The following is a 27,572-nucleotide window of genomic DNA, read 5'->3' on the forward strand; positions in this document are numbered from 1 at the left end:
CAGAATAAACATGTTTAAATTGTATAATGTGCACCAAAGATTTATTTTTCAAGATATTGTTTTTGCTGCTAAATTATACAGTCAGCTAGTTTAATTTCATAGCTTATATATTGTTATTCAAATTTAGTTTTTCTCTGTAACGAGGAAGTGAGTATTTAGTGGATTGCGTTTAACATAGGGTTTAAAAGAGCGACCATTAGTTCCAGAAACACAGTATATTGATATTCTGTAGTGGTGTAGAAAACAAATAGCGCTGGTGTTGGATTGGAATTGGCCGATTCTTAGAATTTGGAATACTCCATGTAATCTTACACTGCAAAATAATAACTCAAAAAGATTAAAAGATAACATCATGATTATTTACTGAACCCTTAAATTAATCAATTATATAATGAAAGCCATAAAAACAGACAATTAATCGTGATAATCGGCATAATCGCCAAAGCCCTAAAACAGACAATTAATTGCAATAACCGTGACTATTTTTAGACAATTAATCGTCAGTCAAATTTCATAATCGTGACAGCCCTAGTTATGAATAAACATTCATATCTGTCTACTTGGCTAGTTAATCCAAACAATATAAAAATGTATACTGTTGATAAACAATATAAAAACAGACGTCACATAGTAGCATTTTAATAAAACTGTTAACGTTACGTCAGAGGGGAATATGAACGTGCATGAATTATTTTATTTAGTCTGTGTTATTTTAATGTTTCGGGGGGTTTTTTAAACCTAAAATAGAGACACAGATGTTGATGTGTCTGCGTTCAATCATTTCAGTGGGCTTAAATAGATCACCCTTTACAGCAGATTTAGTTCACAAACTGACAGTTTTGACCTAAATATTATTTTCAGTTACAATAATTAATCCTAAAATTCGACATTAGTGTTAGCATCAGCTAGCAATATTTACTTATTTTCAGTATGGTTATGAATTAGGCCTGTCGCGATAATTAAATAACCGTCTAATCGCGATTATTAGGTCTAACCGCGGTTGTTTCAGACATATTGTGCCTTATTGTAACTTTCTCAGCTGGTCGCACGAGCACATGATTTGGTCGCAAATTTTTTTTTTTGCGCTACAACATGGGATTATTCAATGCATGATGATGAACTTTTATCATAGTTTATAGTTATATGGAAACGAAAGTGGTTAACATTCAACCCGTGCTTTATCATCAGTAGTATTATTTGTGATTTAAATTTCGGGAATGAGAGTTTCTTTCTCTTTTGCGGTGTTAAGCCGCGGGCTTCGGATGATTTCACTTTCGAATTCGCGATCTTGTTGTCACTGTTTTGCTTACATACACACCTTTCATTTTTTAAGACTAAAACAAAAGATGGATTCATTGTTATTCTTAATTAAAAAGCACAACAACCATAAATCAGCACGTCACGTTCAGTTATGACAGTCAGCACGGTAAAACTCTCTCCCCAAGATGATATATTCCCATTATAATACTTTAGTTTAAAGAAGGAAGGAATTATCACAAACGGAAAGATTATTAGAAGCCTTTCTTTTTCTCGTGATTTCTATCTTATATTCATGAATGTATCTTGTAAGAATACAAATAGTTATCAGAATAAACATGTTTAAATTGTATAATGTGCACCAAAGATTTATTTTTCAAGATATTGTTTTTGCTGCTAAATTATACAGTCAGCTAGTTTAATTTCATAGCTTATATATTGTTATTCAAATTTAGTTTTTCTCTGTAACGAGGAAGTGAGTATTTAGTGGATTGCGTTTAACATAGGGTTTAAAAGAGCGACCATTCGACCATTAGTCCCAGAAACACAGTATATTGATATTCTGTAGTGGTGTAGAAAACAAATAGAGCTGGTGTTGGATTGGAATTGGCCGATTCTTAGAATTTGGAATACTCCATGTAATCTTACACTGCAAAATAATAACTCAAAAAGATTAAAAGATAACATCATGATTATTTACTGAACCCTTAAATTAATCAATTATATAATGAAAGCCATAAAAACAGACAATTAATCGTGATAATCGGCATAATCGCCAAAGCCCTAAAACAGACAATTAATTGCAATAACCGTGACTATTTTTAGACAATTAATCGTCAGTCAAATTTCATAATCGTGACAGCCCTAGTTATGAATAAACATTCATATCTGTCTACTTGGCTAGTTAATCCAAACAATATAAAAATGTATACTGTTGATAAACAATATAAAAACAGACGTCACATAGTAGCATTTTAATAAAACTGTTAACGTTACGTCAGAGGGGAATATGAACGTGCATGAATTATTTTATTTAGTCTGTGTTATTTTAATGTTTCGGGGGGTTTTTTAAACCTAAAATAGAGACACAGATGTTGATGTGTCTGCGTTCAATCATTTCAGTGGGCTTAAATAGATCACCCTTTACAGCAGATTTAGTTCACAAACTGACAGTTTTGACCTAAATATTATTTTCAGTTACAATAATTAATCCTAAAATTCGACATTAGTGACTTTTAGCAGCATCAGACGCGCGCGCGCTCACAAGATCTCCGGGTTCTGACTTGTGAATTCAGTTCACTGGAGACTCGCACTAAACGGATCATGCGAATCAGTGAGTTATCGACACGAGAACAGCTGCAATCGGTTCATTCTAATTCGTCAATGAATCGTTTGGTGCGATTTGCGATCCGATTTAAAAGGTTCATTGAAAAGAATCAGTTTTTTTTGTATATGCTGAACATTTAACATTCAAAAGCATAACAAAAGGTTACAAACATGGTGTTCACGTTTTCTGGAAGAAAAAAAAACAAAAAACAAAAAAAGAAAAGGGAAAGAAAAATAAATAAATAATAAATAATATATATTTTTTATCAAAATAAAATATAACATCTCTTTTTCTTATATTCATTTTAGATCCACTCAACATAGTAAATAAATATTCAACATCAATCCAGAAATATTGAACATTCATACATTAAAAAAAAAAAGAAGATGCAAAACAGTCTCTACATGCATTCCACAAAAAGCACAAAATTCAGAGAGATCAGCTCTGTATCTCTCGAGAAACTGGTTAGTTGGATAAATGATATGGATACTTTTAAAGTAAACTTCACTAACTTTATTTGTGACACAGAATTTGTTATTATAAGTCCAAATCAATTTCCAGTTGATTCTCAAAATGGTTATTCCCGAAGTGTTGCAGGGCAGTGAATCAAACATCTAAAAAATGTATTATTACATTTTCTATCTTTGATATCAATACCATTTAATAAGATCTCTTTTTTAAATGTTGATTGCTTAGATTCACTAAATCCCTTTAAAAGCCTCACAAATCCTGCTGGTATTGCATCAGTTACAATACTATATTCACGCGGAGGTACTGGAATTCCAAATTTCTCAAAAAATTCAGTATATAGAAGTAAATATCCTTCATTATTTATCAACTGTGAGACCATTAGAATACCATTTTTAACCCAATTAGTATAGAAAATTGATTTGTTCTTATATTTAACATATTTATTACTCCAAATTATCTGCCTATGGGGAGAGAAATTATGTTTGTATATAAGAATCCAATTTAAAAGAGCCTGTCTATGAAAATTAGATAACTTAATGGGGAGTTTGTTGACCTCAAAATCACACTTCAAAAGAAACTCTATGCCTCCAACTTTTTCAAAAATAAGATTTGGAATTACATACCATATCTCATCTTTATGTTTAATATAATGTTTTATCCAGTTCAACTTGAAGATTGTATTAGACGTAACAAAATCAAGCACATTCAAACCTCCTTGATTATACGAATTACATAAATTATTTTTATTTAAATAGTGAGGCTTGTTTTTCCATATGAAATTAAATAGAGTTGAATCATTTTTTTTTAAGAAAAGATTTTGGTACATCTAATACTTTAGCAGGATAGATTAAACGAGATAATCCCTCGTTTTTGGACAAAAGAATCCTACCTTTGAGTGATAAATCCCTCATGAGCCACATATCAAATTTCTTTTTAGTTTTCAACATAAGGGGTTGGAAATTAGATTGTACTCTGTTTGAAAAGAATCAGTTCGTTCTTGAATCAGACACCGCTTCTGCGTGTCAGAGCACGTGATATATTATAATGATATGTTTTATGAAATGTAGTGAAGTAAAAAGTACGATCTTATGCTTTGGAATGTAGTGAAGTAAAAGTTACTCAAAATAAAACGACTCCAGTAAAGTACATATATGTACTTAAGTACAGTAACGAAGTAAAGCTACGTTATGGTCCACCACTGCTTCTGGATTGGATTCAGAACAATGATCAAAACATAGATGGAGTCATTCGCGTCCATAAACATAGCCAAAGCTTCACAGTCCTAAACCACTTCCTGTATCAACATTTCATTTGGTAACGTTAGGCAGTTTTGATTTATATGCTGTTTGATGATCACATTATATGCATATGTTTACATACGCGATCGCTTGTATCTGCTTCTTCTCCACCTGTGTTTTGTTTCAGAGATTCAGTACTCTCAGTACTATCAGAAGACATGCAACAGCGCCTCCTACCATACACAAGTGATGACGCGGAAAGCCAGAAAAGTGGCGGGGAAAGAGTTAAATGTGATATTTTGAGTGAGACTATAGTAACAACATTAATAACTATGGTTTCTTTAATACAAACTATAATATTCGCTATGAAATATAGCGCTAAACTAGATTTAATAGCAGAAAATTAGATTTTTACATTTAAAAAAAAAAATGTAAGTAGGCTCGTCCATGCAAAACCTGCCACTACAGTATGTTGCTAGGGTGCTCTGGGTGGTTGCCAGTGCATTTCTACACAGTTGCTAAGGTACTCCAAAGCTGCATCCCAATTCAGAGTCAGCATCCTTTGAAGGCTACATTCAAAGTCTGATGGCGTCATTGAGGTGCAACGAAGGCTTTCCCAATTCGAAGGCTCCTTCAAATGTGGCCTTGAAATGCATCCTTGGTTTCCCACACAACAAAGGATACAACTAATGGATCCTTTGGGGCCCAGACTATCCTGAGATTCATTGCGCACTGATGACGACAGGATTTTTTGAGAGAAAATGTCGGACTACAATTTTAAGTGTAAGTATTGGGTTTCAACTTACTTGACTATTTAGCAATACAAATATATAAAATATAAAATCAAATAAAAAAAAACTTTGAAGTGGTTCAAATGTTGACTTTTAATTTACTAAGATGTGATATATAGCTTTTACTCTTAATTATGTACAGAAATGGATCAGGGTGACAATGCTTCTGTTTTGTTTTCAGATTGCTGAATATACAGTAATATTCAACAGCGAGTCCACCCCTATAATATTCTCACACCTACACTCTTAAAAATAAAGGTGTTTCAAAAGGTTCTTCAAGCGATGCCATAGAAGAACCATTTTTGGTTCCACAGAGAACCATTCAGCCAAAGGTTCTTTAAAAAAACATCTCTTTCTTGCGTTTTTATAATCTGAAGAACCTTCTTTCGCCAAAAAGAAGCTTTTGTGAAACAGAAAGGTTCTTCAGATGTTAAAGGTTCTTTATGGAACCTTTTAGACAAAAAGGTTCTTCTATGGCATCGTGAAGCCCCTTTATTTTTAAGAGTGTAGATATGACTTGGGCCCCTCTTTCAGTTTATCATCCGCCAGTTTGAATGCTTAGAAAAGTAAAGGCACACCTCTTGTATGGCATAAACAGTGAGATGAGTTACACACCAAAGATTAATATTGGGGATTTTATATTCAGACAATAGTGATAAGTGCCTCACAAATAGTGCCATAATTCTATTAAAATAAAGGTTAACAAGATCGATCTAATAGTAAGCAGTTCTTTATTCAGTTGCTTCTGTGTGAACACGAGCCACTCCTGGCCTTTCCACTCATCCCTCCCTAATGTGAACGGAGTGGAGTGACAACAATTTCTCCTCTTCACTCCAAGCATTCAATAATCACTCCGCTCCAGCTCCAGCTCCACTCCGGGTTCAGCATTTCCCACTCCTCGCTCAACTGATCAGAAACGCCTTCGCTCCATGACAAAATTTGTGGCTAAAGTATTTCAGTATTTTTTTGAAATATCACAAAGTTCTGTTCAGAAATTATATTAAACGAAAAATTCATACACCATACTAGAAAAATAGTTTAACATTAAATGATTCTGTTTAATTCAGTTGCCTATGCAGCGTCTCTCAGCTATGGCAAAGCTGAGGGTTGTAGTTACTTCAGAAACAGAAAGAATATGCAGTAACTTTTCCGTTTTTAAGCTGCTAATTCACAGGACAGCGTTGACAATTTTTGGCACTCCTGAATATTTTTATGTGCGCGCGATCTGTGCGAGCTTGTGTGTTGTGTGCACCTGTACAATAAACTGTTTAAAATGTGAATTCACCCAATTAATATTGAGTATCCACATGCTACAAACAAACATGCTTGAGATTTAATTTCCCACACTCGTCCATCGCCTTCATTATAACATTCACCTTCATCTGTCAAGCTAGATAATGATGTTTAATGCGTGAATTCCTGATAAAATGCAGTTATATTATGGGCTGTTGGCATTAATTATGCTCGTGATGGAGCGGTAGAGGAGCTCTCTCGGAGCGAGTGAAAACCCAGATGCTTCGACTTTCAAAAAATCCACTCCTTGCTCCAGTCAAAAATCACACCGCTCCACTCCTTGCTCTGCTCCCACTCCACTCCGCTCATATATACCCTATACATGCTAACACTTCTTCCTCTGAATGAGCCACAATGAACAAAGAGTTTTATTGACCTCTCAGAGTTACCAGTTGTACATTAGCTTATATTGTACCCTTATATCTCTTTAAAAATACATTTAAAGACACATAGGAAAATCAAAGGGACATTTGCATACGATTTTGTAAATGTATCCGAGGTTTCTCACGGATGGGGTGGGGTGTGTACAGTATCACTCCCTCACTGGTACTAACATGAGGCAGGACGGTTTCATTTAATGCATAAAGCTGCATACAGTGTGTGTAAGTGCATTTCAGGCTCTGATTAAAAATGGAATTTAAACTGTTGTTTATTGTGACAGTGTTGACCATGGGTCATTGATCTTGAAGTTCAGTCCAGCTGATCTTTAGACAAGTAAGTGTTTGTGTTGAATAGCTGAGGGTCCTTAGAGAAGAAATGCCTTGGGTCCATTCTGTCTACCGACTTTGTGTATCAGACTTTTTTTCTTGTCGTTATCTCTGGTTGGCAATCCAGAGCAATCCAAACTCAAAGCACAGGATGCATCGACTAGGTCATCAGAGAACAGGAAGTGTGGCAGACAGCAGAAAGACAGTGAGAGAAAGAGAAAAAAGAAATAATGATGGAGACAGAAAGGCCCTCTGTGACCTCAAGCCCATGGTGCACAATGAAAGAGAAACTCATTCATACAAGCAAATGCATGCATAGGCTTTGTGTCTTCTAATACAACAGAGACATTATCCAAAAAAAAGCAGTGAGGAGGATGAGTTCTCTCTCCTTCACACATAATGCACACACAAAAAAGCATGTCTTACAGTAAAAATACATAAAAAACCTTACAACAAGTTAGTATTTACTTCAGAAAACATTCTAATACGCTGATTTGGTGCTCGAGATACAGAAAAAAGCAGTGAGGAGGATGAGTTCTCTCTCCTTCACACATAATGCACACACAAAAAAGCATGTCTTACAGTAAAAATACATAAAAAAACCTTACAACAAGTTAGTATTTACTTCAGAAAACATTCTAATACGCTGATTTGGTGCTCAAAAACATTTCTTAATTAATCATTTTATATTTATTATTAATATTATTTACGTTTTTGTGAAAACCATGATGCAGTTTTTTCAGGATTCTCACTTTTGAATAATAATGTATGGAGAGTGTTTTGACATTTTTACTGGAATTTTTTTTTTTTTTTTCAAACTTCATAAGCATTTCTTTGAATTCAGAAATGTCCTATTTAGTGAGAGATAGGATGATACGTACCCAACAGGTCATTCTGTGGCATCCACTCCACTAGTTTAGTATTGTTGCCAAGATTGGAAGGAGGAACTCCAGAGAACCTGCAGAGAAATTGAACTCAGTAAGATGCAGGTAGCTCTTTAAAAATATTAAAAAGCTTTTAGCTCATCTAGGGCTATAGTGGATGCGACAACCATCAGTTGATAAGAACGAAGAATTGGTTAGTTATTCAAAGCATCATAGATATGAGTGAGATCAGGGGAGTGAGGTATTTTTGGGAAAGGAAAAGCACATTAGAGAGAGTATGAGAGAGACAGAGACCATATATTTTGCATGCATATCAGATTAATACAAAAAAAAAAACTTACATTTAGAAGGCAAATATAAAGAAAAAAAAAAGAAAGACAATCAGCCAGCAATAGAAAACCAGATGGTTTCCTTCTACCTTATAAAGCTTATAAAGTCTCCAAAGAAGATTTTTTTAAATGTTTATGCAGTAATGCATGACATATCTTACATATAAACATGGTAGTTATACTACATATAAACATTAAGTTTGATGAATAGAACAAGAGATACAACCATTGTACTTTTGAGAGCATTGAAGGCAACATGAAACTGTATTCGCAACCTATTTGATTATGTAAAGTGATGGATTTCCAAATGAAACTATATTCAAAGAGCAAAAATAATGTAGGATGGGACTTGCATGTTGAAGTAAATTATTGTGGTAACTATTAGCAACATAATTGAAAGGCTGCTTTACCTACAACGGTACCCTAAAACCTACTTACATTTAGAAGGCAAATATAAAGAAAAAAAAAAGAAAGACAATCAGCCAGCAATAGAAAACCAGATGGTTTCCTTCTACCTTATAAAGCTTATAAAGTCTCCAAAGAAGATTTTTTTAAATGTTTATGCAGTAATGCATGACATATATTACATATAAACATGGTAGTTATACTACATATAAACATTAAGTTTGATGAATACAACAAGAGATACAACCATTGTACTTTTGAGAGCATTGAAGGCAACATGAAACTGTATTCGCAACCTATTTGATTATGTAAAGTGATGGATTTCCAAATGAAACTATATTCAAAGAGCAAAAATAATGTAGGATGGGACTTGCATGTTGAAGTAAATTATTGTGGTAACTATTAGCAACATAATTGAAAGGCTGCTTTACCTACAACGGTACCCTAAAACCTAAATAGCTATTGTATAATGCTATTGGTTAGTATTTTTGCTAACCACATGGCCTAACTGACATCAGCAGAAAAAGGGAATTATTTTCACATTACGAGGACAAACTATTTTTCTTTAAAGCATGCACTGACAAACTGAGTACAAAAACACCAGGAACACTCAAAAGTATGGGGTCGGTAGGATTGATTTGAAAAGAATGCTAATTATAAGAAATGTTACTTGAGCATGTTATTTCATGTTGGCTTTAAGAAATAAATACTCACACATCTGCTAAATAACTAATTAAACTAACAATACAACAAGAGTTCTTCAGTGGAGATTAAATGAAGCCCTCGTCGTGAAGTCTGGCTTGAGATTTAGTCAAGATCTGTCACTTGTAAGCAAACACACACAACCTAAAGGCCAGTGGGTGCCAAACCTAATGACAAACATTCTACAGTTACTAAGAAACCCGGCAGCAGTCAGTGACTCGAATTACCATTACTATAATCTATGCACAGTGTGAGAGAGAAAGAGTTGAGACCATATGTTCATGACTTCATGTCTGAATACGTAACAAGAGTGGTATATTGTTGAGGCTCACAGAAGTGTGTCCATCTATCTGTACAGTATATGCACAGAATGTGTTTGTGTTCCCTGGGCATTTCCGCTCCCAGCAGTGTCCTCATTAGTAAAGACTTGCCTTGGCACATTTGCATGAACACAAGAAAGCAACTGAGATTATATGGCATGACTACGGGAGTCATGACAATATGAGTGCATATGACAACAAAAGGTGCTGCTGTTTACAAGCATGCAAGTTCACTTAGGAAAAGCTAAAGAGGAAAGAACGTTTAAATGTAAGCATAGAGAAACAAAATTAATCCAATGGGAAAGTTTACATGCACATGTGATATATTTTTGAGCTGGGCTAACTCATAAGAGCATTACCTTTCAAAACCTACATTATTTTATAAATTCTGCTTTATATAAAGACATTTCAATATTAATACAGTATTTAAAGCAAATAAATCATCTCCTTAAAAATGAAAAAATTGCCATTTAGTAACCCTCGTGCGGTTCCAAACATGCTTTACTTTATTTCTTCCATGGTAGGAAATTTGTGCTTGCTCTTTTCCATGCAATGAATCCCTTATGGTGACTGAGGCTTTCCAGCTTTATTGATTGCAAAATTAGCATTATTAATATTAAAGTGGTTCTATACGTGTAGTAAAGTTCAATTTTCGACTATTCCTCACACAAAGCTATAATATGGCTTTAGATGACTTGCAATATAGCACACAAGTTGTACTGTATGCATGAGTATGCACCATTTTTTGTAAGTTCCCAGTCGTTGTAACTGTATGGAAAAATTAACCAGTGCAATTCTTTATAATTTCTGTCTTTGTGTTCCACAGAAATAAAGTCCAACAGTTTTCTGACACAAGTGCAAAGTAAATAATGACATTTTTAGGTGACTGACCCCTATAGAATTATACATTAAATTAAGGTGGGGGTTTCAAAAGCCATTTGTAAACCATTTTATTAAAGTATTTGTCTCTGAGCCTCCAGTGGGCAATTGATGTTGAAAAGACATGAAATTGACATCAAAATTGACGTCAAAAAACAGGTCGAATATGTAAATCAAACTGACGTCGAAAACTTGACATGACATTGATTTGATGTAAACTGAACATCAAACATATTGGCCTACATATACATTAAACCAATTTCAGTGTGGGATTAACTTCCTATTTTCACCTAATTACCACTGGAAGAAACTGCCAAGCCAAACTGAATTTAATATGATGTTACAGCATCTTGATCCAGTTTTGACTGGTATTTGACGTCAAATTGGTATCAATGTGCCCGCTAGGTATTGTATTGAATGTGTATTTTTGTTAGAGAGAAGGTTTTAAACTATTACAATACAACAAACCAAAATATCAAATGATGATCAGAATAATCTTTACATTTCTTTATTGTTTTTTCATGATCATGACTTATGTACCACCATCTCAGAGGATCAAATGTCCCTCCACTGCCAACAAAGGATGAAGATTGATTGGGATTTAAAACAAACATACTGAGATTCATCATAATTATTGACAACACTCTCAGTAAATTACATGTGAATCTGTACAATGCTTTAGTCCGAAATGAATTCATCAAGTTTTGCATTTAGAAACCATTGGAAAGTCTAACGAAACCATCGGATCATTTTGAATGAGGGTTTACAGGTTTGGAAATGGAAAACAAAATAGTTAGTTGTAGTCACAACTAACTTATCAGTGACCCACCACCACAGTTCAGTCGCCAATGGATACTATGTGATAGAATAAGCTATAATGGAGAGATATGCAGGTGATTTGATCTGTTGGCAAAATGGTTCACTGATCACATGAAAGAATGAATGGAATGGCAGTACCTCCAGATGACTCTCTGGGGAAGACGGCTCAAGGCTCCTGCAAGTTTCCGAGCAATGTCATCTGACAGATACTTGACTCCTGCTCCAAACGACACCACTACGAAACCATGTTCATCTGTATCCTTCACCCAGGCTTCAAACTCCTGTACACACACACAGATCAAATACACAGTTCAACAATCTATGAAATTTGTGCTGACTATATTCACAAGACAAAGCAATTCAACGTTATATGGAAATCAAAATTAGCATCTAAATAAAATGGCTCTGTCTGATTATAATATGATTTCATTTGAATACATCAATTTAAAAGTAAAAAGGGACTAGAAATATCTCCAGAAAATAACTGCTGCACATAAATACCACTGTATATGAATCTGGTAATTATTCAGTACCATAGTACGCATCAAAGTATTACCATCTGATAGTAAGCACTTTGAACAGAAGAGAACAGAAAGTTTGTTAAACACTTGATTTATGAGACCGTGCTTTTGTAAGCATGCAATAAAATGGCTGAAGAATGCAACTTATTATCGGAGTATCAGTGTTCACCAGCACATTGCAACATAGTTTGACTTAAAGGGACATTACATACATCTTTTAATTTCCAAACAAGTGAAAACATGCGTTTCATAATATTAAATGGTTTTAAGGTGTGGACATTTCTCAAGCTACTTTACCTTTGACAGAGACACACTGCATGTTTAGAAATCCCTCAACCTGAAAAGAAATCATGATCAAGATTTCTCGAAAACCTTTTACCTATTATGTCAACCATATGCCATTTTCAGTGGTAAGTGCTATGCCACCACAATGGGAAATTAAATAAATGTAATGTACAAATGTACAAGTGTCTATTTTTAGAGCTGTGTAAATTAGACTTTGACCAGGTGTGTCAAACACATTTTAGATCAAGGGCCAGACTGGACAAAACCTCAGGTTGTGTGGGTTGATTTTTTTTTTTTAATGTATTAAACCTTGGTACATCCATGGAGAGCAATCTGGAGCATATAGAGCGCAGAATCCCTTTATCCTGCTTTAATTACCAATATTGGGGTAATTCAAAAAGGAAGATTACTTAGATTACATACTGTACACGTGTAGTTAATATGCGCATTCAAAAATTGCATAATATTAACCGAACAAAAATACTGACAAGAAAAAGAAAAGCCTTCATTGCTCTTGGCTGGATTTTTTTAGAGCTGTGTAAATTAGACTTTGACCAGGTGTGTCAAACACATTTTAGATCAAGGGCCAGACTGGACAAAACCTCAGGTTGTGTGGGTTGATTTTTTTTTTTTTATGTATTAAACCTTGGTACATCCATGGAGAGCAATCTGGAGCATATAGAGCGCAGAATCCCTTTATCCTGCTTTAATTACCAATATTGGGGTAATTCAAAAAGGAAGATTACTTAGATTACATACTGTACACGTGTAGTTAATATGCGCATTCAAAAATCACATAATATTAACCGAACAAAAATACTGACAAGAAAAAGAAAAGCCTTCATTGCTCTTGGCTGGATTTCGTATTAAAAGATAACCTTAGCTTTAATAAGCCACCTAAAGCAGAACAATAACACAAAGTTAAATATAAAAGGAGAAACTGTATGACTACTATTAAACTCCAAAATGGGAAAATGAACTAGACTGCTCTGGGACAGTTGTGACAGCCAAATATATTTAGTTATTTTGATCAGATAATTCTATGATGAAGCAACAGCAAGTCATTTGAGTGTATGAAAATATTCTGTCATCACATTCAACACTTCTCCAACTTCTGGTAAATAAAAAATCTGATGAATGCTTATTCATCTTGCTCATTCAGTTATGATAGTAATGACGCATGATGATGATTTTTGGTTTAACTTTGGAATAATATTTAAATAAATTTTACAAACTAAAAGCTTGAATAACCTATGAAGACTACAGTATATTTTTATTTACATACACAGCAACAAACACACAGTTTTATTATTATAGCCATAGCAATTTTTATATCTAATTATAGCCATACAATTCAAATATTACATATGAATATTTACTGAGATTGTGTACAGATGTTTTCAGTCTTTTAACTTTGAGGACCTAATGACGACAATGTCGGTAACCCAGTAACTCTCACACAATATGTGCAAATTACCAGAAAAGGGACATAATGATACTATCTGTAAAAAACTGTTTACATGGAGTAAACATTGGCAACACATAACCAGAAGTTCATCCACCTAGAAAAGCATTCCTACAAAAAAGGGTTATTTAGACAAATTTACAGCTCAAATTATGAACCTAAATTATTATACCGTAATACAAGTAATAAGTGCTAAACCAAAAACATGAGCTTGACATTTTAACTTTTTAATTAGTTTTAAATCATTGGTTCATATTTTTTAGATTTAGCTTTTGATTGTTATATTATAACATTGCTTACATCAGTAATAAGGGAGACATACAAAATGTGTAGGGCAGGGGGTCCTCCAGGACAGGTTTGGGAACCACTGGCTTACATATTCAAAAAAATGTCAAATAAAATTCTAAGATGAGTATGGCTTTGTGTTAGCATTTAGTGCATTGTTAGCACTGTAGTGCAATTGTTAGCACACAAAAAAATGAATGGTGCTAATTAGACTTAGAGCCTTTAGCCTTTTGTGTTAGCAGTTAGCATAGCTTCAGATTGAGCAGGTTTTTGTCTAAGACCTGCTTTTTCGCTGTTTGAGGGAGTCCAGCTGCAGCTGAACAGCCTGCATTGGCCTGGCACTGACTGTCCGCTCCTCACACTGGTCTCAGTGTCCTTCATACACACCCGACAATTGGCACATTTACACACATAAACACACACTCACACACCCTGCACTGACAAACACACGATTTGCATTATGGCTCCACAGCATACAATGAGGCCATTTGGGCCCTTGGTATTCCAAAAGTGCAAGCTTAGGTTCAGAACCCCCACTCCTATTCAGTGGACAGCTCTGCACAATCACCCGGATTGATAAGAGCAGCCTTTGTGAGCATAACACCCTGGTGCAAAATCAAGACTTCATATTATTGAGCTGTTAAAAGAGCCTAACACAGAGATAATAATGACTCAAATACACTGGATATTCTCTTAATGTTTATATAGCCACTTGTCACCACACCCGGCCTAATGATTTTTAAACTGGAAAGGTGACCTAGGTCACTTGTTTGAGGGAGTGGGATTATTGAGGTTGGCCATTTTGTATGAGGCCAAGTGAAAATGAGGTTCCTGTGTCAATCGATCCCCATATCAGCACATGATGTAATTTTCTTGCCATTAATGAACTCAAGCATCAAAAGCACTGCATGTGCACACAATGCATTTACTGAAAGAACAAGGGAACTTTGGAATAGAAATTGTAACTGTAGTCTCAACAGAGGATTGCGGAGCAAACAAACAACAACAACAAAAAAAAGGTTGTCGTTTAAACTGATCCAAATATACAGCTCATAAGCTTTCCATTTAGAACATGATCTAGCAGGCAATGAAAAGATACGCTGATAATTATTTACATGCTATGGACAAATGGGAGACAACAACATTCTGTACTACTTTGTCTAAACACTAAAAACTGAAATCATTTATTTTAAATGTTAAATTTAGACATCAAATTATAATGTACAGTATGTAAAATGGCTATTTTTATATTTGATAAATATTACATTTTACGGTTTTATTAAATTAACAGTGTTTTCAAAGATTAACTTTAAATGAGTGTTAGACAATGGCAAAGGTAATCTAAATGTACAAATGTCCCTTTAAGGTTATTGCCCCTGTGACAAGTCGTTGTACCCATAAAAGGTACCATTTTTGCACATTTTCTCTGACAGTGAACACTACCGTGGCCAAGTAGTCCATAGCACAACAAAATGTAAAAAACACAACATAATTTTACAACATTAAGCCACAACCCAACGGAATCCAGCCACAACAAAACTCGTCTTTCTCAGCCACCACAGAGGGTGGGCTAAACCTAACACTAGGCTAACACAGCTCATGTGTTCATAAAAAGAATGGTACATTCAAAACGGTTCAAAATTTGGATTTCATTAGACCATTACTTCCCATATACAGCCTGAATGTTAGCTTTAACACACTCTCAATGGTGGCTGAGAAGCATCAAGATTTTGAAGCCCAAAAAGTGCATCCATCCACCATAAAAAAGTGCCCCACACTGCTCCGGGGGGTTAATAACAGCCTTCTCATGCGAAGCGATGTGTTTGTGTAACAAAAATATCCATATTTAAAACTTCATAAACAGTAATCTCTTGCCTCCGGCTAACTGTAATACATGCATTCACGAGAGAGTGGCATTCCAGCGGAAGACGTAGGACATAGGTGTAGTGTAAGCTCCGGTGAGAAGTGAACATGGAAGCACAGAGGAGTGAGCAAAACAAAACACTGGTCAAGAATTAGAAGTACAAAATGAGGATTTGTAAAGAAAAATGTCAGAGGATGGTTTTCTGACTGGTTTTCTGACTGGACTGGTTTTCCTTTGCTGTAAACAAAACTTGGTTCTCGCAAGACTAGCATATTCTCACCGGAGCTTATGCTACGCCTACGTCCTATGTCATCCACTGGAACGCCACTCTCTCGTAACCGCGTGATTTAAACCCCCAGAGCCGTGTGGAGCACTTTTTATGATGGATGGATGGACTTTTTTGGGCTTCAAAATCTCGACCACCATTCACTGCAATTATAAAGCTTGGAAAGGCCAGGACATTTTTTAATATAACTCTGACTGTATTCTTCTGACAGAAGAAAGTCATATACACCTAGGATGGCTTGAAGTTGAGGAAATCATGGGGTAATTTAAATTTTTGGGCTAACTCTCCTTTTAAGGAAGCGTCACGTTATTTAAAGGGGAGGTTTACACATCAACAAGTAACTAATGAGTAAATAGTTGAATTTAGCATTGTGATAGTAGTTGGTTAAGTACACTAATGCGCAAGAGCATTTCCATATGTTCGTTTCCGAAGCTTGATTCCACTGTAAAGTTATACTTGCTTTTTAAATTATGTTGTGCACTAATGAGCCATCGTAGCATTATCTTGTGCATACCTGAAAGTGATACCACAAAAAACTGCCAAAAGTAACAATGTTTAGAGAATGTTTTAAATATAATAGCACTTTTTTCTTACCTGTGGCAAGGGGCTGGGGGGTTTGGTGAGGATGCCACCTACATAGACAACATGTGGCAGAGTGGGTCGTGGGAACTCGAGCGCCAAGTCAGTACACAGCATCCAGAGTCGACTATTCTGAACTAGATCATGCATGGACACAGATGGCTGGATGTTGTATTTCCTCATGATGCGATCATACTTGGGCAGAACCAGGAACTGGACACCAAATCTGGAAACCAGGTACACTGCGGTGTTAGCTACCCGTTGGAACAATGACATACGGTCTGTTAATAGAGAGTTAAATTCTGGGACGTAAGACAGGGGTGCTGGCGCCCCAACTTCCGCAGGGTACCACAGTCCTGTGCTGAATACTGCGTACTGGACACCCAGGATGTGAGCTATGACAAATCCACACATTTCATTAGGATCAACGAGCAGGAGGTCAAACTGTTCACGTTTTAGCTGCCAGAGGATGGTTTTCTGACTGGTTTTCTGACTGGACTGGTTTTCCTTTGCTGTAAACAAAACTTGGTTCTCGCAAGACTAGCATATTCTCACCGGAGCTTATGCTACGCCTACGTCCTATGTCATCCACTGGAACGCCACTCTCTCGTAACCGCGTGATTTAAACCCCCAGAGCCGTGTGGAGCACTTTTTATGATGGATGGATGGACTTTTTTGGGCTTCAAAATCTCGACCACCATTCACTGCAATTATAAAGCTTGGAAAGGCCAGGACATTTTTTAATATAACTCTGACTGTATTCTTCTGACAGAAGAAAGTCATATACACCTAGGATGGCTTGAAGTTGAGGAAATCATGGGGTAATTTAAATTTTTGGGCTAACTCTCCTTTTAAGGAAGCGTCACGTTATTTAAAGGGGAGGTTTACACATCAACAAGTAACTAATGAGTAAATAGTTGAATTTAGCATTGTGATAGTAGTTGGTTAAGTACACTAATGCGCAAGAGCATTTCCATATGTTCGTTTCCGAAGCTTGATTCCACTGTAAAGTTATACTTGCTTTTTAAATTATGTTGTGCACTAATGAGCCATCGTAGCATTATCTTGTGCATACCTGAAAGTGATACCACAAAAAACTGCCAAAAGTAACAATGTTTAGAGAATGTTTTAAATATAATAGCACTTTTTTCTTACCTGTGGCAAGGGGCTGGGGGGTTTGGTGAGGATGCCACCTACATAGACAACATGTGGCAGAGTGGGTCGTGGGAACTCGAGCGCCAAGTCAGTACACAGCATCCAGAGTCGACTATTCTGAACTAGATCATGCATGGACACAGATGGCTGGATGTTGTATTTCCTCATGATGCGATCATACTTGGGCAGAACCAGGAACTGGACACCAAATCTGGAAACCAGGTACACTGCGGTGTTAGCTACCCGTTGGAACAATGACATACGGTCTGTTAATAGAGAGTTAAATTCTGGGACGTAAGACAGGGGTGCTGGCGCCCCAACTTCCGCAGGGTACCACAGTCCTGTGCTGAATACTGCGTACTGGACACCCAGGATGTGAGCTATGACAAATCCACACATTTCATTAGGATCAACGAGCAGGAGGTCAAACTGTTCACGTTTTAGCTGCTCCATGACAGAAGCACTCCCAACAACGGCATCACAGTTTTGAGAATAATGGTCCAGGATGTCGAAAAGCTCCAGTGCTGTGAGACGCCCTGAGAAAATGTTGTGAACTTTTGATTGGAGGAAGTCATCGGCTGAGGTGCTGTTGAAGATTCCAGGGTAGCGCTGGAGACGATAATGGTTGGAAGGTGGGACCTCGCGACCTTCGGAGACCAGGAAGACTGTGTCGTGGCCCTCAGCATGGAGAGCAGAGGCCAGGGTCTTAAAAATATAAAGGTGGCTCTCAAACATAATTGGAGGAACCACCACAATCTTAGCTGCCCAGGAGAAACTCGCTGTTAAACACCACAGCAATGTGGCAAGCAGGAAAAAAGCCTTCATGACTGCAGAAAGAAAGACAACAAATGATTAGAGATACTTCTATCTATCATTGACCCTTGTACTGAGCAACTACACAAATCAATACTTGAGTGTAAGGATTTTAGCATCCATGAAAGCATAACTAAGGGCCTGTTACAATATTAGGAATCCTAAACAAACCTATCCCCAAACTGAAAATCCATTGTGGTCTTCTGTTAATTCAACCATTAATTCAATCACAAAACAATAAATGGAATTAACGGTAGTTGTTACCTTCCCTCCCAATCACCTACAATACGTCCAGGGATGTAATGCTCCGGTTACTTATGTAAAATCGGTTCCCTGAGATAAGGACATGAGCGTTGCATTAACACGCTATGGGGAAACTCCTGTTTACTCTGATACTGTAGCCTGATTTGATCACGTTCGTGTAGCTGTACAAACCAAAGGCGCTTCAACCCGCCAAAAGGGGTAAAGCCGACTGCAATATAAGTCGCCTGTGAATACCATTTCATCACAATCTTTCGACTGAAGTGACAGTCGTCAACTCACCTACAGCCTTATAGCACGGCAGCCTATGAAACGCTCGTTGCCTTATCTCAGGGAACCGAGGATACGAAAGTAACCGGAGAGTTCCCTTTCGAACGGTCTCTCCCATTGCGTTAACACTCAATGGGGAACAAATCCAATCGCACCGTGCTATAAGCAAGTGCAGAACAAAGCCGCTCTGCGAACCCAACCCCGGAGCGCCCATATTGAGGGCTCCTGTAAGCATGAGCTAATAATGAGACCCAAGCCGCTAGGCTGAGGATTACATAACATGACCTTTCCTACTTACAAAGGGGGTTAGGTATATTAAGCTGACAAAATCCGTGCCAGCAGGGCAGGGACGTCCAAGTTATAAAAACTGGTGAAGGTAGACGGCGATGACCAGCTGGCGGCCACACAGATATCACAGACAGAAATTCTGCTAGACCAAACCCAGGAGGAGGCCATCCCTCTGGTGGAGTGGGCCCTCACTCCTATAGGACACTGTAAGCCCGCGAAAGCATAACAGGACTATAGCATTGACTATCGCGAGATTGGAAGCCCTTTTGAGTGGCCTCCGAAGCATACAAAGAGCTGCTCTGAGAGGCAAACTGTGACAGAGCATTCAACATACACTCTAAGGGCCCGAACAGGGCAGAGTGGATTAGGACCCTGCTCACCTTCTGAATTGGGGGCAAAGTTATACATTGCCTGCGATGACTTCTGTGCTGCTGTAAACCGCTAGGCAAACCCAATCTCGGTTAGATTCAACCAAAAGGTTGAGGGTCAACCAAGTTGGTCAACCAAGTTGGTCAACCAAGTTGGCCATGGCCTTGCCGATAGCCTGCGCAGTGGCCTTAGAAGTGTGAGGCTGAGTGCAACTTTCTGAAGGCGTCAGAACTCTGACCAGACTTATCCATGGTGTGGAGAAGCTTGGCCTGGAGCACCGCCATCATATAAAGTGCTGTGCCAACCTGGCCAGCCGCTGAATAAGCCCTGTTCTCTAGGGCTGAGGTTGTCCTGCAGGGCTTAGATGGATGCGCTGCATGAACTTTTAACCCCAAGGCCGATAGAGGGCACAGATGCACAGCGACCACCTCTTCCAGAGGGGGGAGCTTGCTATATCCTCGTTCTTCAGCGCCGTCAACAATGGTGAGAGCGACAGAATTGGAAGAATTAACATGTACCGTGTAGGGGGTGTGCCACGTCCTGGTGAGCTCCTCATGAACTGTCGAAAGGAACGGGACAGGCCGCTGGTGGGAGGATTGTTGACGGCGCCCTTTCAGGTACCACTCATCAAGGAGGCCGTGGGCAGACTCTTCTGGAGCCGACCAAGCCAGGCTGAGATCCTCCACAGTCTTGGTTAGAATGCGGATCATCTCACTGTTCACACTGGGCCATGTTGTCTGCATCGGAGTAAGGGTGTCGGGGTCTTCGCCAGAACACACCCACGCTTACGCATCTGAAGCTGTCAATGACAGAGTCATCCATGACAGCTTCCTCCTCAGATCCACCGAAGGAAATCATGCCGCTCGCAGCTGACGAGGGGCGTTGATCCTCACGTGTGAAGAACACGGGTGAATTGAGGCATTGAGGGGAGAGTGAAGCACGCGGGACCTGTGCCGGCGTGATTTCACTCGAGCCCAGTGTTTGAGCCCTGCTGCGCCGCTGTTTCTTCCTCCTAGGGGTCCGCGAGCGGAGAAGGGCAAGACTTCTGTTCTCGCAGTGAGAACATTCCATCTCAGTGAGTGCAGCCTCTGTGTGGGCACTGCCCAGACAGGCGACACACTCACCATGCCCATCTGCACCCCTGCACAAGCCACATTCGTGGTGCGACATTTCCAACAATGTCGCAGTGGAAATTTGTTCTGAAATATGCTCTTTTAAAAGCCAATGGCCGCAGGGCAAGGTGTCCGGCTTCTTCTGCTGCCGGTGGATTGTTTTCATGGCGGTGAGCAGGAGGTTGAGCTTCTTTCTTCTCTTCGGCTTCCAGCTTGCAGTCAGCAGGGAGATGATCTTCGTCGCTAAAGGAGAAAATTCTGACGAAATGCCACTCAGACCCGACTTGCATATCAGTCTGCTCCACCCCTTTTGGCGGGTTGAAGCACCATCAGTTCGTGCAGCTACACGAACGTGATCAAATCAGGCTTCAGTATCAGAGTAAACAGGAGTTTCCCCATAGTGTGTTAACGCAACGGGAGAGACCAATCAAAAGGGAACAGTAGTGTTAGCTTTTTGTTTTACCTGTTAACATAGCCTCAGAATGACCAAGAGTTTTTTTTAGCTACATAATGAATTGACCAAATTAGCAACCTCTGACTGATATTAAGTACTATTGCATGAGCTAAACCTGAAGTGCTGGAAAAATAGTTGTTATTAACTGTTGCTGTTAATGATTGTTACTAATTTTACTGCGTTTGTTATTTTTTGAGCTCTGACAATTCACCTGAATCAGGGGCAAAGTTATACATTGCCTGCGATGACTTCTGTGCTGCTGTAAACCGCTAGGCAAACCCAATCTCGGTTAGATTCAACCAAAAGGTTGAGGGTCAACCAAGTTGGTCAACCAAGGTCAACCAAGTTGGCCATGGCCTTGCCGATAGCCTGCGCAGTGGCCTTAGAAGTGTGAGGCTGAGTGCAGCTTTCTGAAGGCGTCAGAACTCTGACCAGACTTATCCATGGTGTGGAGAAGCTTGGCCTGGAGCACCGCCATCATATAAAGTGCTGTGCCAACCTGGCCAGCCGCTGAATAAGCCCTGTTCTCTAGGGCTGAGGTTGTCCTGCAGGGCTTAGATGGATGCGCTGCATGAACTTTTAACCCCAAGGCCGATAGAGGGCACAGATGCACAGCGACCACCTCTTCCAGAGGGGGGAGCTTGCTATAACCTCGTTCTTCAGCGCCGTCAACAATGGTGAGAGCGACAGAATTGGAAGAATTAACATGTACCGTGTAGGGGGTGTGCCACGTCCTGGTGAGCTCCTCATGAACTGTCGAAAGGAACGGGACAGGCCGCTGGTGGGAGGATTGTTGACGGCGCCCTTTCAGGTACCACTCATCAAGGAGGCCGTGGGCAGACTCTTCTGGAGCCGACCAAGCCAGGCTGAGATCCTCCACAGTCTTGGTTAGAATGCGGATCATCTCACTGTTCACACTGGGCCATGTTGTCTGCATCGGAGTAAGGGTGTCGGGGTCTTCGCCAGAACACACCCACGCTTACGCATCTGAAGCTGTCAATGACAGAGTCATCCATGACAGCTTCCTCCTCAGATCCACCGAAGGAAATCATGCCGCTCGCAGCTGACGAGGGGCGTTGATCCTCACGTGTGAAGAACACGGGTGAATTGAGGCATTGAGGGGAGAGTGAAGCACGCGGGACCTGTGCCGGCGTGATTTCACTCGAGCCCAGTGTTTGAGCCCTGCTGCGCCGCTGTTTCTTCCTCCTAGGGGTCCGCGAGCGGAGAAGGGCAAGACTTCTGTTCTCGCAGTGAGAACATTCCATCTCAGTGAGTGCAGCCTCTGTGTGGGCACTGCCCAGACAGGCGACACACTCACCATGCCCATCTGCACCCCTGCACAAGCCACATTCGTGGTGCGACATTTCCAACAATGTCGCAGTGGAAATTTGTTCTGAAATATGCTCTTTTAAAAGCCAATGGCCGCAGGGCAAGGTGTCCGGCTTCTTCTGCTGCCGGTGGATTGTTTTCATGGCGGTGAGCAGGAGGTTGAGCTTCTTTCTTCTCTTCGGCTTCCAGCTTGCAGTCAGCAGGGAGATGATCTTCGTCGCTAAAGGAGAAAATTCTGACGAAATGCCACTCAGACCCGACTTGCATATCAGTCTGCTCCACCCCTTTTGGCGGGTTGAAGCACCATCAGTTCGTGCAGCTACACGAACGTGATCAAATCAGGCTTCAGTATCAGAGTAAACAGGAGTTTCCCCATAGTGTGTTAACGCAACGGGAGAGACCAATCAAAAGGGAACAGTAGTGTTAGCTTTTTGTTTTACCTGTTAACATAGCCTCAGAATGACCAAGAGTTTTTTTTAGCTACATAATGAATTGACCAAATTAGCAACCTCTGACTGATATTAAGTACTATTGCATGAGCTAAACCTGAAGTGCTGGAAAAATAGTTGTTATTAACTGTTGCTGTTAATGATTGTTACTAATTTTACTGCGTTTGTTATTTTTTGAGCTCTGACAATTCACCTGAATCACAGCTTCATAGCACCCTTTACATAGCCATAAAAGTGCAAATATTCTACATCTAAATAATTAATTTTGGGTGTAGTTACAGAGCATTTCAGCTCAAATACAAAGGGATAGCATTCAGAATCAGTGACTGATTCAACCCGCCGGTTCAAGACACACACTGTGTTCTCTGTGTGTCTGAGAAAATGTGCGTCATAACTGAGGTTGTATGTGTGGGCCTATGATACTGTGGATTGTTTCCTTTAATATAATGAGCAAAGTTCACTGCTCATTCTGCAAACATAAACTTACACACACACAATCAAGTCACTTTACCTTTACACACATCATGCTCCCGACTATACTGAAACGTTTATGGGTTGTTTACACAGTGCCCAATTCCTATTTATTTTTCCAGATATGATCTTTAGGCCTTGTTAAAATAATCAAGGCAAGTTTTCCCACATCCTTTTCAACCAGCTGAACAAAAGGAAGAATTATATTTCAGAATTTTAATGTATATGTAGCAATTTAACAAAATACAATAATGAACAACAATATTTACCTACATATACATTACCGTTTGGGGTCAGTTAGATTTTTTGTTGTTGTTGAAAGAATTAATGCTTCTATTCAGCAAGGACAAGTAAATAGATCAAAAGTGACATTAAAGATTATTCAATTGTTCCAAAAACTTATATTTCGAATAAATGCTGTTCTCTTGAAATTCCACATTTTAGAATGATTTCTGAATGAAATGAAGACTGGAGTAATGATGCTGAAATGTCAGGTTTGCCATCACAGGAATAAATTATATCTCAAAATATATTCAAATAGAAAACGGTTTTAAATTGTAATAATATTTCACAATAGTACCGTTTTCGCTGTATTAAATAAATTCATGTATCATGAGTGTGTTAAATAAATTCAGCCATTGAAAGAACTCTTTCAAAAACTTTTTTTTTTTTAAACTTACTCCCGCCAAACTTTTAAACTGCAGAATATGTTTAATATATGAAAAATGTCACACAGGAACTAACATGAACATTTTCGAATGATGACACAAATTAATCTTTGAGAGATGGTTTGAACTGATTCATGGAAGTGACTCAAACTTATCAAATCTTTTTTTCATTTTTGCTTCTGAAGTTTCAATCATCAAATCTCTCTTTTAACATTTCATGCTAAGTCATAAGACTATTCTAATTACATGTAAATTAAAAATGTATAGTTGTAAGAGCCTTAAAAATACAATGAATCAATAACAATGACCAATTTAGCTCTAGTGCCCAGGAAACACCTGCATGCCTTAGCAGCCCTAGAGTTTAATAGCATGTTTTAAACAATCCCTAAGGCTTTGGTGTTCTCGTCTGTCATCTTTAAGTCTCACACCATAATTAAAGCACTTAACCTACAGCAGGTCATGAGCCTGGGGATCCAATAAGCAGGTGTATGTCAATGTGTGAAAGGAGAAAGACAAAGATGCACATAAAGAACAAAAAGGTAAAGGGAAAGTGTACTTTTTATTCTGTTCAGAAATTATGTCTCCACATTGCCGCTAAGGCAGACAGGACCCTGAGTGGTCTGCGTTTATGCCCTCATAGCTGTGTCAAGGTCATTAAGGTTTTTTTTTTTACATCTTAATGAAAAAAAACAGGGTTTTGTTCCAAGGCAAATGGAACAGCGTTAAGAAAACTATTTAAATATAAAAATACATATAATTGCACTTTTTACTGGTTACATGATTTGGCATCTTTAATGTAGGCTAATTATATATACGCGCGCGCGCGTGTGTGTGTGTGTTTTCTAAGAAACACGGTTTAAATAAGAGTTTTAAAAGATTTCTAAATCACATTGGACCCATGTATAGCCTACATAAAATGCAGTCCTTTTTTCGTTTTGTATTAACCCACAAAAAAGGAACTAAATAGACCTATAACCCGAAGTTTTGTGAATTTCACAAGTATGTGTATGCAACAAGAGTGTTACATCACACCGTTTACAGTCAGTTAGAAACCACAAACTGACCCCTTATACAAAAACGTTATTCTTTACAACAACATTTAAGTACATAAAAACACACCGTCACATATCTCTTTATTTTAGTTTCTTATACAAAGCAGGAGTTGAATGTCAGACTTACGGCGAGATACCCTCTGCTAAACTATCGCTCGCCGGTTAAATATTGATGAATGGGGGTAAAAGTGAGCAGGTAAATCTTTAGATCACGTCCCAAGCGCTCACCTGTTCCTCAATCTTCAGGAAACTATTTAAAATCATCATGTGACAGGTACTCTGTCATATCATGATAGGCTACTGTATTATAGAAAAGCCCTATCATGAACTCGAGCTCAGTTTCGATTAAACACATGTCACATGCAGCAGTGCGAGCCTTTTAAATGTCAGTCATCTCCTTAAAATAAACCAGAACCCAAAAGGCACGCCTAAGTGTAGCCTACTCTACCTGGAAAAAATAGCGACGGCTCTTTTTGCATTACATTAAAAGGGACACTCACCCAGCACTAAAGGGAGGACTGGAGGATGTATACATTTTTAGTGATCGATCTTGAGGAAAAATTGAACTGTGCACGGCATTAATATTAGCACAACCGTGCTTGCATTCACCCAGGTTGAGCATGCTCATTTTTTGGCCTGGATCTATTAAGTTATGTACACATGCTCTACAATGAAACGATGATCAATTTTTCAAATTAGCTTATGTAAATTTGATGTTTTGATCATTTTTGATATTTTGGCATTACCATTTGTTTTATATCTTAACTATAGTATTAAACTATAAATATTTGAAAAAACATTTATATACATAATGAGTGTAGCATAACCATGCATGCAGGTAGCCATAAAACAGAGAAGACCCCTTTAAACCCTCATAGCTGTGTCAAGGTCATTAAGGTTTTTTTTTTTACATCTTAATGAAAAAAAAACAGGGTTTTGTTCCAAGGCAAATGGAACAGCGTTAAGAAAACGATTTAAATATAAAAATACATATAATTGCACTTTTTACTGGTTACATGATTTGGCATCTTTAATGTAGGCTAATTATATATACGCGCGCGCGCGTGTGTGTGTGTGTTTTCTAAGAAACACGTTTTAAATAAGAGTTTTAAAAGATTTCTAAATCACATTGGACCCATGTATAGCCTACATAAAATGCAGTCCTTTTTTCGTTTTGTATTAACCCACAAAAAAGGAACTAAATAGACCTATAACCCGAAGTTTTGTGAATTTCACAAGTATGTGTATGCAACAAGAGTGTTACATCACACCGTTTACAGTCAGTTAGAAACCACAAACTGACCCCTTATACAAAAACGTTATTCTTTACAACAGCATTTAAGTGCATAAAAACACACCGTCACATATCTCTTTATTTTAGTTTCTTATACAAAGCAGGAGTTGAATGTCAGACTTACGGCGAGATACCCTCTGCTAAACTATCGCTCGCCGGTTAAATATTGATGAATGGGGGTAAAAGTGAGCAGGTAAATCTTTAGATCACGTCCCAAGCGCTCACCTGTTCCTCAATCTTCAGGAAACTATTTAAAATCATCATGTGACAGGTACTCTGTCATATCATGATAGGCTACTGTATTATAGAAAAGCCCTATCATGAACTCGAGCTCAGTTTCGATTAAACACATGTCACATGCAGCAGTGCGAGCCTTTTAAATGTCAGTCATCTCCTTAAAATAAACCAGAACCCAAAAGGCACGCCTAAGTGTAGCCTACTCTACCTGGAAAAAATAGCGACGGCTCATTTATCCGCACTCACTGAATGTTGCGAGTAACACCTGTTTCTAAACTGAAACACCGCCCGTCGCCGCTTACCTGTACAGGTGAACCCGGGAGATCGGTGTCCGAAAGTCTGAAATTCACGTCCCCTCGCTCTCCTGAGCTTCTGACACTTTTACATAAATCCACAAATGGTGTTGGACGGTTAAAACTGCCCCGTTTGCCACAACAGGCGAGGTGGTTTTCCCAATGGCAATGAGATGGGGCGTTGTGTGTCAGAACTCCAGGGAGGGCGGAATATGCGAAGCCTCAGTTCACACAGTCACTGCAGGGAGTGGTCGAGCAGTGTAAACGCTAGAACAAAAGAAAGACTTCGGCCTTCCCTCAAATCCCACGGGAAGCGTCAGGTGCGTCAGGTGCGTCGTTTGCTCTTTCTA

General features: G+C 38.5%; 1 protein-coding gene across 2 annotated transcripts; it reads right to left on the reverse strand.

The window, feature by feature from the left end:
* Window positions 1–5,614: 5,614 nt before the first annotated feature.
* On the reverse strand, window positions 5,615–27,572 carry LOC107591551 (2-hydroxyacylsphingosine 1-beta-galactosyltransferase-like). Of its 2 annotated transcripts, XM_016280736.1 has the most exons (6): window positions 27,232–27,572; window positions 18,262–18,689; window positions 16,723–17,121; window positions 11,561–11,703; window positions 7,966–8,042; window positions 5,615–7,244 (listed from the first exon to the last, which is right to left on the reverse strand). In XM_016280736.1, exons 2-6 carry the CDS (start codon window positions 18,685–18,687, stop codon window positions 7,123–7,125), a joined length of 1,167 nt encoding a protein of 388 aa, XP_016136222.1. In that variant the 5' UTR covers window positions 18,688–18,689; window positions 27,232–27,572; the 3' UTR covers window positions 5,615–7,122. The 2 variants fall into 2 exon arrangements, with proteins under 2 accessions (XP_016136222.1, XP_016136223.1); XM_016280737.1 differs by lacking the exon at window positions 16,723–17,121 and having other exon boundaries at window positions 17,863–18,689.

The sequence above is a fragment of the Sinocyclocheilus grahami genome, unplaced genomic scaffold (genome assembly GCF_001515645.1).
Source record: "Sinocyclocheilus grahami isolate Dianchi unplaced genomic scaffold, SAMN03320097.WGS_v1.1 scaffold143.1, whole genome shotgun sequence".
NCBI lineage: Eukaryota > Metazoa > Chordata > Actinopteri > Cypriniformes > Cyprinidae > Sinocyclocheilus > Sinocyclocheilus grahami.

Bases quoted from the DNA above. Each gene is read 5' to 3' on its own strand.
- LOC107591551 (XM_016280736.1), bottom strand. From the start codon at position 18,687: ATGAAGGCTTTTTTCCTGCTTGCCACATTGCTGTGGTGTTTAACAGCG. The intron at 17,122-18,261 runs ATGTGTGGATTT...GATCCTAATGAA, and splicing joins TGCTCGTTGATCCTAATGAA to ATGTGTGGATTTGTCATAGC. The intron at 7,245-7,965 runs GTACGTATCATC...CTGATGACCTAG, and splicing joins GCCACAGAATGACCTGTTGG to TCGATGCATCCTGTGCTTTG.